Source organism: Peromyscus leucopus, chromosome 19 (assembly GCF_004664715.2).
Source record: "Peromyscus leucopus breed LL Stock chromosome 19, UCI_PerLeu_2.1, whole genome shotgun sequence".
NCBI classification, from domain to species: domain Eukaryota; kingdom Metazoa; phylum Chordata; class Mammalia; order Rodentia; family Cricetidae; genus Peromyscus; species Peromyscus leucopus.
This window is the reverse complement of record NC_051079.1, coordinates 28,230,642-28,250,281: the sequence shown is the minus strand read 5'-3', so window position 1 is coordinate 28,250,281 and position 19,640 is coordinate 28,230,642. Positions and strand designations below refer to the sequence as shown.

The following is a 19,640-nucleotide window of genomic DNA, read 5'->3' as shown; positions in this document are numbered from 1 at the left end:
CCGTCTGCAACTTGCTTCTAAGCCTGCACCCCACCACCACCACCACTACCACCTCCCACCCCCACCCCCCCATGCTTCCTTAATCACAATTTTTAAAGTGCAAAGAAAATCCTGCTCGCTAGAGGTTTTGCATTCGGCGTGCAACTTCCTCCGAGTGTGAGCGCGCTGGCAGGCGGGGAGGGAGTGGTGGGGGTTGAACTTGGCAGGCGGCGCCTCCTGCTGCCGCCGCCGCCGCCGCCGCCGCCTCGCAGACTCGGGGAAGAGGGTGGGGGACGGTCGGGGCGCGGGGGAGGGTGGGTTCTGCTTTGCAACTTCTCCCGGTGTGAGCGCGCGCGCACGGCTGCTGCAGACGGGGCCGCCCAGACGATGCGGGGGTGGGGGACCTGCCGGCACGCGAGTCCCCCCCCACCAGGGCTCACAGTACGTATGCGCTGACCCTCTCCTCTGCCCTCCCCTCCCCAAGCTTCCCCCAGAGGGCGTGTCTGCCGTCCGGCCCCCCGAGAGCGGCCGCGGCGCTGCTCTGCTGCACCGTTTCCGTGCCATCCCGGGAGCCCCCCTCTGCTCGTGTGACACACTTCGCGCAACTCGGCGCTTGGCGGGCGCGGACCACCCGTGCGGCTCGGCCGGCTGCCTGTCACCCTTGGGGGCTCTGGCGGCGGACCCCACGGGGCGGGTTCCCGAGCGGAGCGGTTCCAAGGCGCGGAGCTGGGCGGGGGCGGGCAGGAGCACAGGGAGAAGAGAAACTAAAGAAACTCGCTTTCCCTCCCAGGCCAGGTCGGCACCCCGCTGCCGCACTTTTTTTTCTCTTTTCCTCGGGTGGCGATGGCGAAGCCGCGCTCGCCCGGTGCGGAGGCGATGCCTGGAGCTGTGGGCTGGCAGGCGCCGTCGGGGCCGGGCCGGCGGGGGCCCCCCGCACGCTGGCCGAGGGGGCGAGGGCGGCGGGCGCCCTTGCAGTTGCCGACAGTCGCCAACAGGTTGCACCGTTCCCCGCGGCCGCGGCGCGGCCCCTCGGGCGGGGAGCGGCCGGGGGTGGAGTGGGAGCGCGTGTATGCGAGTGTGTGCGCGCCGTGGCGCCGCCTCCGCCCGCCCCTCGCTCGGTCCCGCTCGCCTGCCGCGGCCGGGCGGCCCTTTCGCGTGTCCGCGCTCCCCCCCCCTCCCCTTCCACCTCCGCCTCCTCCATTTTGCGAGCTCGAGTCAGTGCCTGGAGCCCGAGTCGCCGCCCGCCCGTCGGGGACGGATTCTAAGTGGGTGGAACGAGACGCCGCAGCCGGGCGGCGCGGCGCCGGGACGGGGGACGCGCGCGGGAGACGGGAGCGGCGCGGGGCTCGGCTTGTCAGCCGCGAGCGGGCGACTTTCCGCGCTTAGGGGCTCTCCCCTCCCCCCATGGAGAAGAGGGGGCGACTGTTGACTTCCTTCTCCGTGACACGCGCGCCTCCCGCGTCCGCACGCTGACTTGTTTATCCCGCTGCGGTGGGAGCCGCGGGCGGGCGGGCGGGCGAGCCAGCGAGCAAGCGAGCGAGCGCGCGGGTGCCGAGGTGAGCTGAGCGGGGGCTGGGCAGCGGGCGCCCGCGCCGAGGTGAGCCGGGCTGGCTGCTGGCGGCGCTCCCCGAGGGGCTCGGCAGCCGGGGCGGCGGGACTTGGCAAACTTTTGTCAGCCCGGGGTTGGAGGTGGAGGCTGGCTAGGGCAGGGTGACGGTGACGAAAGGGCCTCGGCGGTGACAGCGCCGGCGCTTCCTCTCCCCGCACCGCCATCCCTGGCCGGTGCGCTGCCCCGCGGTGGAAGCCTCACGCGCCCCGGCGGCGGGAGTCTGGCGTCCTTTTTGGTTTTGCTTTTGCCGCGAGCCCTCCGTTCTTCGCTGTCCTCGGGGACCGCCCGGACCCCCCGCTTTTCCCGGGGCGGGGAGAGGGGGGGGAAGGCAGAGCGGCGTCTGAGATCGGCAGGCTCAGGGCGCGCGCGGCTGCGGGCTGCGGGCTTGTGGGGTGGACTCGGGGCTCGCAGCCTGCAGCCCAGACTTCGCCCGCCCGGCCTTATCTGCTAGAAGTGGGCGTGCCGCAGAGAACTCAACAGGTCTGGACACATTTCTCCCTTCAACTCGCACCTTTCTCCCTCCTTCTCCCCCCCACCCCACCCCACCCCCCGGACGACTTGTGCACTAGCTTTGGGGCACGATTTCGCGCCCGACTTTTCTGAGTGGTCCCTTTTTAGAAAGAGACCCTCCCTGGCCGCAGTTTTATTTTGTGCAGGGATTTTTGACAAGTGCTCCTTTGATGTTTGAGGTTGCAGGCTCGATCATTGCGGCCTTACCACTTAAGACCCTTGGCATAGTTCGTGAGGGCCAACCACTGTCCCAGGGTTATTTACAGTTTTAACTGGGGTATATATGTCGCTTAAGGGAGCATCTCGTTTTTATGAAGTATTGTTATGGTTTCAGGCTTGAAAGGTAGCTGTCAAGGAAAAAAAAAAGCGGGTGTGGAAATTCACTAGGGGCTATTTGCTATCTCATGGCTAGAGATCCTTGTAGGATGCACAGGACCTGGGTGGGTTCTGAGAGAGAAACCATGTACAGGGAAGATTCCTAGGGCAGGTTCCACCCTCTCCACCTTCCTTACATTCCCCTTTCAGTGAAGATGGTCATAGTTCTTAGTGTCTTGGTACAGGAAAAGTTTACCCAAATATACTTACCGTAGTCTTTGCCAACCTCTTAAAACATTTTGTTTATTAATAATATACTAACGATCTGAAGAAATACAGTTTTTAAATAAGTGAAGGTTGAAAACTGCAGAGAAAATATTTCTGAGCATTTTCTTGGATGGGTTTTACTTGAATTTATATGTGATTCCACAGTCCAGTTTTTCTATTTTCCCTAGTATCCCAATATTTGGAAAGAAAAAAATCTTAAATCTAGAGATAAAATATTTTGTATTGAGTGCATTAAGCAATTTTTAGAAAGAAATATAACGCAATTAATTTTGGTGTTAGGAGTTTGGTAAGTTCTGCTCTGTTTAACTATTTAAATAAGTTTAAACTGTAGTAAAGAAGCAGTACAGATTCTACTCTGCTTTTTAAAATATACATTTTAGGCTATATACAGCATATATCATTTCTTATATCCAACGTTTGAAGGTTGAGGTTACTAAACAGGTACTTACAGTGGGAAATGAAGGTTAAAAAAATAAGAGCATTTCCCTAGCCTATGACGAGATAAGAAGAACAGCATTGCTTGGTTTTTTCAAATAAAATATGCATAATTCACCAGGAGGTTGTACCTTGAAAGGGTTAGATGTAGGGAGATTGGCACAAGATGGAATTGCGAATCATAAGGTACAAACAATTCTAGGATAGCGTTTATCAAATGTTTTATGTTTGTTTCCAGAAAGGCAGTCACCACTGATTGAAAAGGGGTTGGAATTTTAAGGATCATGCTTTTTATTAAAAAAAAAAAAAAAAAGTTAGATACTTTGACATCAACTTGAACCTTTAGAATAATCACTGATAACAAATTACAATTCCTGTGGTTGCCAAAGCTACACATGGAGTGAACAGGATAAACAGCCAAATTCAAATCAATTCAGGATAACTTTGTCCTTGCAAATGAGCTGCTTTGTGCGTTTTAAATGTAGCACACTGGATGGGAGCAGGGGATATAGCTTTATTTTAGAAGATAGAAACTATTCTTCTGATAATGGAGACTTTGATTTGGGAGTTACCTAAAGGGTTCATTTAATAGGCTGTCTCTCACTAATCGGATCAGAGATAATGTGATTTTATAGCTTATTATGCCCTCTCTCTCTCTCTCGCTCTCTTTTCTAGTTAATATTTGCCAATGGACTCCAAAGAATCCTTAGCTCCCCCTGGTAGAGAAGTCCCCAGCAGTTTACTTGTCCTGGAGAGGGGGAACGTGATGGACTTTCATAAAAGCCTAAGGGGAGGAGCTACTGTGAAGGTGTCTGCATCTTTGTCCTCACTGACTGCTGCTTCTCAGACAGAGTCCAAGCAGCAGCAGCAGCAGCAGCAGCAGCAGCGGCAGCAGCAGCAGCAGCAGCAGCAGAGGCTTCTTGAATTTCCAAAAGGCTCAACAAGCAATGTGCAGCAGCCTGATTTGTCCAAAGCCGTCTCACTGTCCATGGGCCTATATATGGGGGAGACAGAAACAAAAGTGATGGGAAATGACTTGGGGTACCCACAGCAGGGCCAGATTAACCTTTCCTCTGGGGAAACAGACTTTCGGCTTCTGGAAGAAAGTATTGCAAACCTCAATAGGTCAACAAGTGTTCCAGAGAACCCCAAGAGCTCAACATCTGCTAGTGGGTGTGCTGCCCCTCCAGAGAAGGAGTTTCCCAACACTCACTCTGATGCATCTTCAGAACAGCAAAATCTAAAAAGCCAGCCTGGCACCAATGGTGGCAATGTGAAGCTGTATACCACAGACCAAAGCACCTTTGACATCTTACAGGATTTGGAGTTTTCTGCTGGGTCCCCAGGTAAAGATACAAATGAGAGTCCTTGGAGGTCAGACCTGTTGATAGACGAAAACTTGCTCTCTCCTTTGGCTGGAGACGATGATCCATTCCTTTTGGAAGGGGATGCAAATGAGGACTGTAAGCCTTTTGTTTTACCGGACACTAAACCTAAAATTAAGGATACTGGAGATCCGATCCTACCAAGCACCAGCAGCGTGACGCTGCCCCAAGTGAAAACAGAAAAAGATGATTTCATTGAACTTTGCACCCCCGGGGTAATTAAGCAAGAGAAACTGGGCCCAGTTTATTGTCAGGCAAGCTTTTCTGGGACAAATATAATTGGTAATAAAATCTCTGCCATTTCTGTTCATGGTGTGAGTACCTCTGGAGGACAGATGTACCACTATGACATGAACGCAGCATCCCTTTCTGAGCAGCAGGATCAGAAGCCTGTTTTTAATGTCATTCCACCAATTCCTGTTGGTTCTGAAAACTGGAATAGGTGCCAGGGATCTGGAGAGGATAACCTAGCTTCCCTGGGAACTATGAACTTCCCAGGTCGATCAGTGTTTTCTAATGGCTATTCAAGGTAAGTTAATGCTTTTCTGTTTCATCAGAATGATACACTTAAGATCTCAAATCCGTTTATCAGATTGTGTTTTCTAGAGACTTGTATACTTTTTCAAATTACTGAGTAGAAATGGTCTTTTGAAAGTAGGCATGTTAGAAAATCTAAAGGACTCAACCTGTGCAAAAGCACTTTGGATGTTTGGTTAAATAGTAATAGTTTCTCACTGGTCAGTATTGAAGATTTTATGTGAATACTTTAAGTCAGAATTGCTCAGTAACAAGTATCTTAAGTAAAACTGACATGAAATCAAGAAAATATGATGTCTAGACATAATACGTTTATTGTGCATATTAATTTAGCTGCTTTAGAATACATTATTAGAAGGGAATGCTTGCATTGTTAAAAGTGCTTTGTTATATGTGTCCTGTGTGAAGTGTTCCCTTTCAGGTAAAGGGTTAAGAATTGGAAGTAGTAAAACTGAGCCCTGTTATTCCACCTGAACCTTCTGAGTTTTGGAATGGTTAAAGCAATGCAATGTGTAGTGACCTAGACCATAGCCTAGAGTACAGGAAAGCAGACAATTGGTGCCTGCTTCCCAGCCTCTTTAAGGAAGGAACTGGTGCATGTTGCTTTCAGATGGTCCTGCAGATACTCTGATAGGTAATTCATGATTAGAATTTTCAGGCTGCAGTTAGTAAGCACCATGTATGACTCTTCTTTTTCTCAGTAAGGTAGACATATACTGACATTTCTGTCTAACCTCACAAAGGTCCGTCAGAATAAAATTATTGGAAAAAAAAACATGTAAGTTAAGATAAATGTACTAGTAGGCTTAGGTTCTTTCCACTGTGCCCTCATCTTCAAGTCCCGTAAATGCTAGCTTGTATGTCTATTTTAGGTGTGAAAGAAAAGAAATGGATTGTAGTGATAGAAGGCTGACTAATCACTAGGGGTTTGTTTGGTTTGTTTTGGAAGAAAACAGAGTCCTTTATGTAATCTCATTAGCTTTTTCTTAACTATTAGTGATCTTACTGTTCCTATTAACTAGTCCTTTGAGAAGATTTTACTTAAAGCTCCTACAAAGAATGTTTCCAATGTAGTCTTTCACTGAGCTACATCCTTATAACTCTTTACCATTCCTTGTCTCTGGCAGTTATCCTGACATTGACATACAAAAAGGCATTGCTTTCCTCCATGTGTAGGAAGCTTATATTGGGGAAAATTAGATTTAGACTGTGACATATTTTTCTAATTATAGCTTATCAAGAGGGAAAAAATCACCTTTGTTCTTGTTTAGCCTACGAGATGGGTAGTTACTATTAGTTAACTGTTAGTAGTGGCTACTAATCTAGTACTCAAAAATTAGTTGTCTCTTATTTTGGAGAAAACATTTTGACTTTCCCTTCTGAATTTGGGGTTTAAGATTATTTCCAACAAGGAAATTTAAATAGTTTCTTATTGCATAAACTGTTTTTCAAATGTTAAGAAATGTTCTGTATTTTAAATTTTCCAATCTTAAGCTTTTGATGATGGCTTTCATTTAGTTGACTTTCATAAAAGAGTAATTACAGTTGATTTGATTATCTATAGAGAGCTATTAAATTGATTTATAAGCATGTGATTATATAAGGAAAAACAACACATTTAGGAAATTCCTTGCCCTGAAAACCATCATAAAACTTTTCATTTCTTATTATAAGAAAAAAATAATGTAACCAAAACTGAACTTGCGTGCACTATGAGTTTTCATTAAGGCTTATAAAATCTGGGATATGAACAATAAGGCTCACCCTTAAATCGTTCAATAATTTTAGTGCTTTGCCTTTAACACTTAATGACCTATAAAATGTTCACGTCTCTGTTGAGCCTCTGCCTTTACAGAGGTAGGCAAAGCTATGATGATGTGGCACTTAGAGGTTCTTCCATGTCCAGGAAGTGATTAATTTTATACTGACATCTGATTTGGATTTTAATCACTAGTGTCTTTTATCACGGTAGAATACCCTAACGGGACATGGGCAATGCTTGAAAGTTTTATCGTTAGCACTGGGAACTGTGATAGCCCAGAACCAAGCTTCACCCAAATAAACTGGGACAATGTTTCCTTTCTGACCATTATTGAATTCTTCTATTGTTTCCAAGCAGCAGCCCTGGCAGAACTAAAATTGGTCGCTCTCTATATATGATGCATGGTGGTTGCCAAACATTAGCTATCATCAGTGACCCTGAGTCACCAGCCACTAAATCAACATGCTGAGGCAACAGCTTGATGGAATACTCTCTGACTTTAGATAGAAAAATAGTAGTGCCTCTAGTAACATCGCTTGGAAGTTTTTTTAAAAGGCATACTTACTAATTTGAATTTTTAAATAACTAAAATATTTCCCCCCAGAATGTTAATTAAAAATTACTTCATATTGTATTTCTGGATAAAGCAGTTTCTACAAAGATAACAGTGCACCCCGACATCAGGTTAGCACATTAAATTGTAAAGTTATGAATATCATGATTAAGATTTCCTGTTTTGTTTTTAAGGTTTAAGTTCATTGGTGGTAAAGGTTATTGATGCTCAGATCCATTCTTAGTAAAGTGAACTTCCAATTATAACAGTACACTTTAAAGTTCAGTGAGATTAACATAAGCATAATTGAAGCAAGCGTGCTTCTGAATAGTTTGATTTTCCCCTACCACGTTTCACCTCAGCATTAAATGGTGTACATCGCAGAACATAACTGGAGAGAATTAAAGGGATTTCAGTGGAGTTAGAGCTTTTAGGGATACTGGTGAATTTTTTACAAGTTGACCCTTTCCTGAGAGGTAGATGGTTAGAGAAAAGAATAATGCAAGATGGACTTACAGACTGAGTCTTCCTGGAGTATAGGGTTATGGTAATGGGTATTTAATGGCACTACTAAAACTTAAGTAGATTTAGACATCTCTCTTGATTGGTCATATCTGTGTCAAGTTTTATAAAAGTAATAAAATTGAAAAATTGTAGGAACGTGGGCTGAGTGAAACACATTTTGTCCCTCTCTCATTTTGCTTATTAATGTCAGGCTAGGTATCTTTCTGAGAAGGAGATGAAACATGAAGGAAAGAGTAAGTAGGCTTATTTGGGTCACAATTAGCCTTTTCTTTTGATAGGTACTTGTTTAATGTTTTACCTTTTTCCCACCTTCTGAAGATCCTGACAGGAGGTGTCCAGTGGCGTTTTGAGCTTACTGTTTCTTGAGATCCATTTATATAAAATGATTTCTGGATGTGATTTGCTTTTGAGAATATACTTATGTGCTTGCATGTTGTTACCTTTATGGCAGAATCATTTCCTCTTTTTAAAGATCAGTATGATTGATTTTATGAGAAATTTGAGCAATTGTGTACTCAGGTGTATCAATTTAGTATGGAATGACTAATACTGAAATGTGTAACAAGCCATTAGTCACCTCTTAATGAAATTCTTGTAATATTTCTTTGGCTAATCCCTGTATACTTTAATTGACAATTTAACTGTATTCATAACGTTATTTTGTTTTGTCTATTTCTGCTACAGATACTTTGACCATTTTCCATATATTATTAACGGTTATGAATTTTACGACTTGTTCTTAAATATACTTTGCACAAATGTAGATGAAATGCACGTTGTAGTAGATAAATTAGTAAGAAGGTAAAGATCGCTTTAAGGGCCTTTTGAGGTTTTACTGAGGAGAGATTGTATCAAATGCTATCTTTTCCTTGAGTGCCAGTATGAAAAGACAGAGCTTCTAAATTCTCGGTGAGTTATGTAAGTCGCAATGCACTCTAGCCTGGTTATATTGGGAAGCGTATTTCTTCAAATATATTTTTTTTCTTTCATGGTTGCACATATTCAATTATTATGAGTTTTTAGGTCTCACTGTGTGAGTAAATTAAACAGGCATAATAGGTTTATGTTGAGCAGTATTTACTGCTCTGAAGCCATCTTGGTAATATTTTTGTCAAAAGTAATTGTTTAATAGAGTATAGTTACCAAATTAATAAGCATTTGTCTATATTTCTGAGGTATGCAAAATCCCATTGTATAAATAATTTCTAAGGACTGTTTTATTGGATGAAGCTACAACCAGAAAAAAAAAAAACCAATCAATCCTTGGTCTTTACGAAATAGATCAATGATTTCTTTATCTAGCTTCATTCAGCCAACTGCTCTTCCTTTCTTCTACCTTGGTTTTGTATTTTCCAAGTTTTCCTAAGGGAAACTTACCTTTTAAAAACAAATCTCTAAAGTGCTTGCTTGCTTCCTTCTGAGTCATGTGATCATTTCTATGCTAAATGACATTTGGGTAAAACCTTTGATGATGTCTTTTTTTATTTTACATACTAAATTTTTTATACATTACAAAGTTACTTGTAGCTAGTGGCTTCAACCTCCCCCCACTCCATGGGGGAGGGACAAAGAAGTAACAGATGCGTGGAATGAGGGAGAAACTAGAATTTTAGGACAGTTCCACATACCAACCAGTTGGATCAACAGTTAGTCTTCAGATGTTACAAAGGGGGTCACCCTCAGTACTGAAGTGACGCTTTAGTGGGAGATGCGAAGGGCAGAGGAACTAATGTTTCCAGTTAGGGTGTTTCTTGTGATGCTTCATTACCAAAATAAGGACAAAATTTACATCATACTTTTATTTCTGCCAAGATTAATTTCATATTTGTCCCATTTTTAATTTAAGCTGTTATTAAAGAAAATCTAATGATGTGAACTTAGTTAAAATAATTATGGTGCCTTTTATGTTGTTATAACCATTTCATATTTCATAGTGCACTTTACAAATAAATTATCAACTGACTATGGAGTACAATTCTTTCTATGGGTTATCTGTTTTGGTTTTTGGGTTTTTTTTTTTGGCTAGGATATTGAGTAAGTTAGGCAAATATGCAACATAAATTATTGGATTCTGTAAGTACTAGATAGCCACTTAAACTATTTATATTGCAATAGAGTCCTTAAAACTAATTATTTTGAATGAAAACACGTCATCCCTTAATTTAACCTCTGAGCCAACTTAAATATTAGTAGCTTTTCTTGATTGAACTATGTGCTTAAACATACTTATTTAGAGTAACCTGGCTATTAATTTAAATACTTAAGAATACTTTTTTCACTTTAGCAATCTTCAACAAGATTTATAGCTCCTGTAATGCAATGTGTTTAATAAGGTATCTCTTGTTTTATTTTTTTTTCCATTCACATATGGGGGCATAATATACATACATATACATATATATGTATATACATGTGTGTGTAAGGAGAAGAGAAAGGTTGAATTACATGGCTTACATGTTTACACGTGACTTTCCCTCAATTTTTTTTGTTACTAATTTGAGAGTTTAATAAGTATGCAGTTTTTGAAACTTAAAAACTTATAGTTTATTATAATGTTTATTTTAAATAATAAATTAGCCTTTATTCTAGTTTATTTCATAAGTTTCCATAATAATATTTAGCCATGGCTATTATGAAAGCATATTTGATAGCCAGATTTTGAAAGCTATTGTGAAATGATATCCAGAGCAGTTCATAATTTGTTATTTCATGTTGGAGCAATGCAGTGACTTATGAACTTATGACTGTCACATGAAGAGTAATGCTTTACTGGTTTGCTAGGGACACTTTTATGTTGTCATCATTTTATGTTTTGTTTTATAATGGGGAGTTCAGGCTTCCTTAATTTTAGTATGTGAAATTTGGGTTTTCCCCCTCTACATCCTTTTCCAATAATTTGATATAGGTGTTCAATAACAGTAATGATAGAGAGGGAAAAAAAAAAGACTTGGGTCCTAACACTAACCTGAACCAAGTACAAGACAAAAAATGAACTTAGAGTTGTACTTTTATAAGATACAGGTTTGAAATGATACTCTTGATAGCACATAAAATGTAAATATTGTTATAGTTGGACTCAAGATGTAGGCCCTTGAGTTCTCAGAGCTTGTTTTGTGTGTTAGGTAAGAGATGATCTCTTCCCATTGCCTTATTTCCCATAAGAGACTGAGCTCATGGCCAGGATTCAGATTTAGGGGAAGACCACACACACGTCGGTAAGTGTGCAGCTACCTGGAACCACCCTAGTGGCCGCTATCTAGGCCGCAGCATCCAGGGCTCTTCTAGAGGTCTAAAAACAGTAAGTAATAGACCTAATACTAACCGGTGACTTCCTAAAAGTCGCTGATCCTTTCTTTCCTATATATTTTGTTAGTATTTTCTCTGGTGATTGGACACTAATTATTTGGTAGCGCTGTGTTACATATACGATGCTACAGTTCATGCTATCCACTTCTCATATGTAAGTAATCATGTATGCAGAGATGGCGTGTTACTAAGAAACTTTCAATTTTAAGAGTCATAAATACCAATCATAAATTCATCTCATTTAATGTCTTAATTCTTTGACATTCTTTATTTTGCTTGTTATATTAAGTTTCTGAGACTGTCAGGATCCATGTAGGACAAAAGCAGCTGTTACCTGAATTTTACAAGTGGGAAATTTAAGACATTTAAAGAAAAAAATAAGAAGAAACTTTAATACTGATCTGAAAAAGAATGAGTTTATATTTGATGGGTTAGAAATTCCTCAATGACCTTAAACACTAATTGTCCACCAACAGTGAATCTTAGAACACAATGCAAAGGAGAGCTGTGCCCAAGCCTCTGCTCTATATGTATGTGTGTAGTCACTTTCTGTGTCCTGCAGATTTCATTTAAAGTACCCAGCACCTTCAGGGATGCTGTGGCAACCTCCCCTTCATGCACATATGCACACACAATAAAAATAGTACTCATTAAAAACTTGAGTAAATATGTAAATGTGAGTTTACCTTGAAAATTAAAAAACTCTTACCGAAATGCAAGGTGGTAGTTTTAATGCTTTGGCAATTCTGCTCAGCTTAAACTAGCATGGCCCCATTTGCTAATAGTTAAGGTATCTGTGCCTCTAATATAGGTAGTGTCTATCAAAAAGCACTGGGAACTCTTTTAGTGCATACTATTGCATTTCCACAAAGGGTCGTGAATCCATTTTATCTAGGCTTCTGTATTTAAAGCCCAGACAATCACCTTAATATTAATTTATTTTTCAAGGTTTTGTTTTGTCTTGTTGAAGAGGAGTACCTCTATCAGTTACCCTTTTCCATGGATTTTATTGCAAGTTAGGTATACCGTCTTAAATTTAGTAGCTATACTGATAACTTCAACCACATTATTAATAAACATGAGGCTGTTCCCTTTCTGGTTTTATTGTCTGATACTCGTAAGTAATCATGTATGCAGAGATGGTGTGTTATTAAGAAGCTTTCAATTTTAAGAATCATAAATACCAACACTTTGTCTAGGTGCATAGATTTGGGAGGACTACAAAACATGCCTAAAGACATCTACTAACTTCTTTCTTTGATGGTTTAAAAAAAAAAAAAAAAAAAAAAAAAAGCTGCAATAAGGTCTGGAGAGAAGTCTCAGAAGTTAAGAGCACTTACTGCTCTTCCAGAGGACTTGAGTTCCATTCCCAGAATTTATATCATGCAGCTTACAACTACCTATAATTCTAGTTTCGGTGGGATCCGTCACCTCTGGTATCTTCAGGCACCTTTACATGTGTGTAACCTACCCACATATGCATGCACATAATCAAAAATAAAATAATCTTTTAAAAAGAGTTTCACTAAAAACAAATTTAATATATACATATATGTATACACACATATACATCTATATGTGTGTATTCATGTGTGTTGCCAATTATGGGAAAAATGGCAGTTTAAATTTATAGATATATTATTATAAAACCTGAGTTTTACAGATAGAAATATTGAAATAGCTTAATTAGAACATTATGTGAAACATCTCATCTGTAATCCAGCAGGGTTTATGAAGGAGTAGAATAGATATTTTTTAGATATTTTTCCTCCAAATAGCAAACCCAGAATGAATGTTTATTTGTGAGCCCCCACCTTGAGAGGCTGCGTTGTTACTGCTCTTCTTCGGAAGCCATCTTGAGACACCTTGTAAAGCAGACAAGGAGACTGAACTCATTAAACTGTAGTACTACATCAGTATTCTTAATCAGAAAACGCCTCTATTCCTTAGCTTGAAATGAAGTACTTTCAGAAATTGACCTGTCTCCGGTTATAACATTTGTTTCTGTTGGGGATTATTTAAAAGAGTTCAGCTAGGGTGTCCACCCCCCTCCAGGTCCCCCACCACTCCCTCTATAAGATAGGCTCTTATTGAGAAAAGGCGGCCCCCAGCTGTGCGTCAGCAGACTCCACCATTCCAAGCTCATGCAGGTGCTTTTGTAGAATAGCCCATGCTTCCCTAGTACTCCCTGGAGAAGGTGGTGCTCAGTGGGTAAGTCCTGGTTTGTGTTTTCTCTTAAGTTATAGAGGAATTTATGTAAACAGCTTATGTATTTCTTTTTTAATGTAGTGCAGAAAAAGTAAAGATTACTTCTAAGCCTGATTTCTCTCTCTCTCTCTCTCTCTCTCTCTCTCTCTCTCTCTCTCTCTCTCTCGTGTTTATTTTATGTTCAAGAAAGTAGGGCCTATCTTTGGCTTGGACTTGAAAGGAATTTGGTGATTACAGATATGGAGTAAATACAGTGTGAATTCCTCCAGTAATTTCCAAAGTACTTGAGGCCCTCATTCCAGCTCCTCCATGTCCTGGAGAATTAACCATTTGGCAGTCACTATGGCAACAAGTGCACCAAAGTTATTTATACTAATAAAATAGTCTGAGTTACAGGTTCAATATGAAATTCAAATATTTTTACTTTTATTCTTCAAAATCTAAAAAGGGAACTTTTGCTTTTACTGACTGCTATTTAAGAACTCAAGAATTTTCATCTCAAGTCTTACTGTTATTTATTTTTCTGTTTATTGATGACAAAAATGTTAAGATGAGTAGATCCTGGCCTTTGAAATCATGACACTTGCCAAACCATTCAGGTAGCATGTCTTTTGTGTGACCACTTTGTTAGTACTGAGATTTTTTTCAAGGGAACTTCTTTATTGAGAATGGTCTAAGAACATTTTTTTATAACTATATGTAAAACAAGCTATTTTCTTAAATATTTACTATTCTTCCTGAAAACATGATGTCAATTTTCAGTGGCCAAGAAAGGGGGACAAAGAGCCATCATTGTGATGTAGCAGATGGGACAGTATTAAAGTCTTTGGGCACTAGAGTTTAATCTAATCTATAGGAGAAATGTCAAAGAAGAGGAAAAATATGCATAGAATTCCTAGTCTAACTTCCTGAGGACAAATGACCATTTAATAAATAGTGTCTGTAGCAGGAATCTTAAAAGTTCTTATTAATAAAAATAAAACCTAAGGCCAATTATTGTGGTGAATCCTGGAAGATCAGAGAAGCAGAATAAGTCACAGCTTCCTCACCTCGACAGTTCCTCAGCTGATCCATTTTCCTCAGACTGGAAGCTTCTGTGTCCTCATCAACTGAGGTCTGTATAGACAGGTAGTGATGAGGTCATGTGGTTGGGTTTACAACCAATGAGAAGGCAGAACAGAAAGTCAATAAAAGGACAGACACACAGGAAGTAGGCCTCTTTCTGAGGGGAAGGACAGCAGCGGCAGCTAAGGGTAAGAAAGGCAGTTTTAAGTCTCAGGTCTTAGCTACTGCTCTGACCTCTTGGGCTTTTAACTCTGCAATTGGCTCTGTGTTTCTTATTTAACAAGACGGTTACATCTACAAGGGTCATTAAACAGAGCAGTGTTGCTCTAATAAAACCACAAGCAAGTTCAAAAGAGAAAATAAGGAAACCAGAAGGAAAAGTTAGAAAGCTACGAAAAAAGAACATGAAAATTTTAAATTTCTGTCTGGTGAGTGGCTGTTTGATTTCTGTATGCCTCAGCTTCCTCATGGGTACTGGGACATCTGTAAGAGGCCTGGTGATGTCATTATGTTGGCAAAAGGAAGAGTTCCAAAGACATATTACAGGAAGCAAATCCTTGAGGGCGGTATCTACTAGAGGATCACAGGGGTCTTCCAATTGCACTTGAACAGCAAATACGTGTAGAGCTGGGCACTGGGCACCAACATGCAGCTAGAAGGAAGACAGCCATCAGAGCCTGCTGGAGAACAGAGTGGGGACCTTCGAACCTGCTCCACCTTCCTCCCAATTTGCTTTTTAAGTGTTTACCTGAAGAAGGCTTAGTCCCTTCATGGGAGAAGGAGTGAGTGAAGGCAACTGTGTGGATGAATGGGAAGCGCAAGTCCATTCAGCTATTTGGAATAAGAGAAATAAGAGAAAGTGTGCTAGGAAAAGGATGAAAACTGGAAAGAGTGATCTCTTTGTTAGGACAGACTTAAGTCACCATGGGATAAAGTAGTATGACCACACTATTACCCTCACACTGTGCAGTACAAGAACAAGGTGATCATTGCAGCCTCATGCTTCGTTTCCTAATTTAAACCTGAATTTCCTAGACCACGTGGGATATCTCTGTATTCCCTAGAGGAATATGGTTGTCATTCTAGGTCCCCTGGCACATACATGATCTGGGCCTGGAGAAGTCTTGTCTGAAATATTTCCCCAAATATCCACATACTTCCCTGTCCCCCTTTATTTAGGTCACACCTAGATATCACTTGCAGAAGAGAGACCTGTCTCTGTCTGCAACTATAACATCTTTCTTTCAAACACTCTTTCCTTCCCTTTGACATACTTAGGAATCTTTAAGTCCTCTCTATTATGAGCTTGCTCCACTCCTATATTCCAGCATCTAGAAGAGTGCAGGACATTGGAAGTCCTGAACAAATATATGCTAAATATGTGAATAAGAAACTTGACACAGAAAAAAAGTCAGTGTTAAGACAGAATGATGCAAACAGAATATACATAAGTAAACTATGTTTAATTGTTATCAGTCACTAAATTTACTCTAAAGCTTTAAATTGGATTGATTCTTGCAGTTTCTTAGAAGAACTCAGATACATTCATTATTTAACAAATTAGGGCAAGCAGAACTTCTAAATGTTTTTGAGGGTGTTTGGTTTGGCTGGTTGCTTTTTTTTACCTACTATATAACCTGCCACAGAACTTTACAGTTATTATTTATTCTCTGAAATTTTCATAAATGTATGTGATATATCTTAATCCTATCTGCCCCCACTCTCTTTCTCTCTCACTTCCCAGCTCCTTTCCACAATACACTTCCCAAGTCCTCCAGTTTATAAAAGCAACCCACCAAGTCAATTAGAGCGTCCCTTATATGCATAGCTATCAGGATTTAAGTCTCCTGTCAGATGTACACACTTATATTGACTTAACTAGAAAATTAGGCAAGAAAGAATAGTTATGCTTATAAACACTGACTATTCTAGGAGAGGAGGAATGGTTTATTTTCTCTCAATTTCTAAATTGTCTTTCTTCAGCTTAGGGATGTTTTGGGTTTGATTTATTGCATGATAATGAATATCATATTAACCTAAAAGGGTAGTAGAAGGATCTTCTAAGTATTGCAGGTGAATAATTAAGTCTTAATTTGGGAAAGACAGACAATAATAATAGTAGTAATAATAAATTAAATAAAGCCAAGCCATGTAGGGCCTAACTATTTAAAGAAAATTAGATGAAATCTTTTAAGAATGAACTTCTCTAGTGTTCAAGTTAAAAGTGGGGGTGGACCAAGGACAGGGCTCGGGAAGGCATGCAGAAAGCAGCCCCCCAAAACTCCCAAGTGACTAGCTGGAGAGTTAAGAGACAAAAATCTTAAAATGGGGCGAGGAGAAAGTATTTCATGATACTATATCAACTTGGGCTAAAAAGAGGGCACAGAGTTTTATAGTTACATGAGTGGTTGCTGTTGAATCCAATTCTTAAAACATGCAGATATTCTCAAAACTTAAGTCCTAAATGCATCAACAAAACAAGTGATTAGTTTATAGTTTAAAAAAAAAAACTTTCAATTTGGAATATAGGTTAAAACATCGAAATAGATAATGATATCCTTCTGAGACTTTGAAAACTGAGATGTGTTGGGATTCTGGCCCAGGAAGGAGTTTAATTCCTGCTCCTGAGACGCCAGCACAACAGGGAAAAACTGACAACATCCTCCCTTCAAACTTTGATCATTCTTATCAAGAGAGGCCCAACTGTTTCCCTAATTGTCCCTTCTTCTCTTTAATCCATTCTGCAGCTTACTACAGCCAGTCTTCCTAGAACACTGCTTTCAGTAGTATTCCCCTAATCAGGAGAATGTCTGGTTGTGTTGCTCACCTTATGCCAGATGATACATAGCAAGCCTTCCCTAGATTCTCTTGCAAATGCAAGTGGATTATACAGGTCATCTGTGCATTGGCTCTTCTTAATTATTTTAGCAACTGCCTCATTTCATTTTTAATGGATTATTTATTTTGGTAAATTATAACAAAAATGGTTATTAAACTCCCACTTCACTCCTTTCTTCCTCTCTCTCCCATGCCTTGCTCTGTCACCACGCAGTCATAAGTAGTCACATACGAGTCATTGCAGTCCATGCTGTTAAATCAAAGTGGGACCATCATCTGTCCACTTCTCTGCAGCTGGCTTTTCTTACCTAACAGATATATCCTGGGCTTCCAGATCAATAGATGTGGATCCCATTCTTTTTTAGTAATTGTACAATGTTCTATTCAGGTTGTTTGATGATTTATGCCACCATAGGCTTTGATAAATACTCTTCGCAATGCATCTCTGTAGATCAAAGGTTAGATTCCCAAACTGGGTCACTGTCAGAGTTCTGTGTAATTAAAATCTTACGAGATGTGTCCAACTAATGTTTTCTGTGTAGGCCAGGCTGGCATTAAACTCACAATTTTCTTGCCTCAACCTCCCTCCCTTGTGCTAGGACTGCAGATGTGTGTCACCACACCAGATTCCAATTTAACTTTTCACAAGGAATCAAGTGTCGCTTGGTGGTGGTTCTTCTTTTCTTTATAATAAAAACCACGTACATTATGATTACAAATTAATTTCTTGCCATAAGTCCCAAAGTTGATTTTAACACACCAATGTGCCGTATAACACAGTTTTTTTTCAGTTTGGAATCTAGGCTCTTACTCTGCTTTGGACATTACTTAACCTTTTAGATTAATTTAATGACACGTAGTTTGTACATTTCCCGTGTGTTGTTCAACCACAGCAATCCATTCTCGCATCCTGTAGTAATGTTACTGGAAGGTAGGTTCACTCTATGGTGCCAGATGATATGGGGGGAAATCAGAGGGCTCTTAGCCTCATTAATCAAAGAATTTTAGAATGGACTCAAACTCCAGGATGCTTGAATATTGAGTTTAAAAGAAACCCCCTGACAGACAGACTAAATCTCTGGCAGTTGCCTAGAGGAGGAAAATGAAGATGGGAAAGCCTTGTCATTTAAGCCAGCACGGAGATCAGACATGGTGATAGGGAGAGCGGGCTTAGGGAATAGAAAGAAGGAAAGAAGTTACACTTTTCTAAATTATTATTATTATTGTTATTATTATTATTTTCTAAATAATTAAGTAAGTGGATAGACATGGAACTGCATGCCTTAGGATGTGGTCGGGGTGGGATTTCATGGAAGGAGAAGTACATTATCTCATTAAAGGAAAAATGATTCCTCCTATCTCTTTGGCATAAAGTATGCCTACCTTCCTAGGGGTGGTCCCTTACCGATGATTGACCTGGCCCAATTGGAATGTTAGGCAGCCAGCCAGGCCAGAGATTCTATTCTCTTGAGTGGAAGGATTTTTTTCCTTAATAGGCCTTTATTGCTACTCTAACAGTAACTACTGACAATGCAGGATTTTTTTTCTTTTCATCTGACTGGGTGATTAGCACATAGTAGGTGCCCAGTAGATGTCTATTTAGATATTGCTTTCTTATATAGAAAGTATATATGGGCATATATTTGTAAGTCTGTTGGATATTTTTGAGATGTGGTCTCACTGGGTTTTTTTGGTTTTTTTTGTTTTTTTCCTGGTGATCTTTCTTTGCCTCAGCCTGCTGAGCAGCTGGAACTACAGGCGTGTACCTCTAAAACTGGGTGTGTGTGTGTGTGTGTGTGTGTGTGTGTGTGTGTGTGTGTGTGTGTGCGCTCACACTCATGCACGTGCCTGTGTATGACCTCTCATTTTAATTGCATCCAGTCTTTGTAAGAACAAGGAATGTTTTCACTCTAGCCCCTTAGCATGTAAGGTCTTCAGTTTAGATTAATTGCTTGAACAAGGTCCACAGTGAGGAAGAAGCAAAAAGCGTGGGTTTGCCTTAAATACGTTTTGTTCCCTTTAGGGAACACTGGAATTCTAAGGATCACTGACAGTACACCACTCAGCACCCCTATTGAGTACTTCCTGTTGGGGGGCCACAGTTTTCACAGTTGCAGAATTGGCTGCATGGTCAATGTTGGGGTGTGCTCTTCCAGTTTGTGTTGTGTGGATGTAACATTTGAAGCATTTGTAGGAAACGGTTTTCAAAAGGTGTCCAGTCTCATTGTCTTTTCAGTGGAGATGATGGACCATTTTGTTTAGTGCTTGCTCTGCCAGGAACTGAAGAGGAAGTCCAAGAGTAAGAGCGAGCCTGGGAGGTGGTAA

At 41.0% G+C, this 19,640-nt stretch overlaps 1 protein-coding gene across 5 annotated transcripts in view; it reads left to right on the top strand.

The window, feature by feature from the left end:
• Window positions 1-19,640, top strand: part of Nr3c1 (nuclear receptor subfamily 3 group C member 1) — a 129,263-nt gene that overhangs the window by 27,817 nt on the left and 81,806 nt on the right. Inside the window, exons 1-2 of one of the 5 annotated variants that reach the window (XM_028859432.2) lie at window positions 298-420; window positions 3,812-5,050. In XM_028859432.2, coding sequence (XP_028715265.1) covers window positions 3,825-5,050 — 1,226 coding nt within the window. In that variant the 5' untranslated portion in view covers window positions 298-420; window positions 3,812-3,824. Of the gene's footprint in view, window positions 1-297; window positions 421-1,447; window positions 1,536-1,572; window positions 2,069-3,811; window positions 5,051-19,640 lie in introns of those variants that run through there. The other 4 variants (XM_028859437.2, XM_028859433.1, XM_028859436.2 and 1 more) reach the window with 4 other exon arrangements.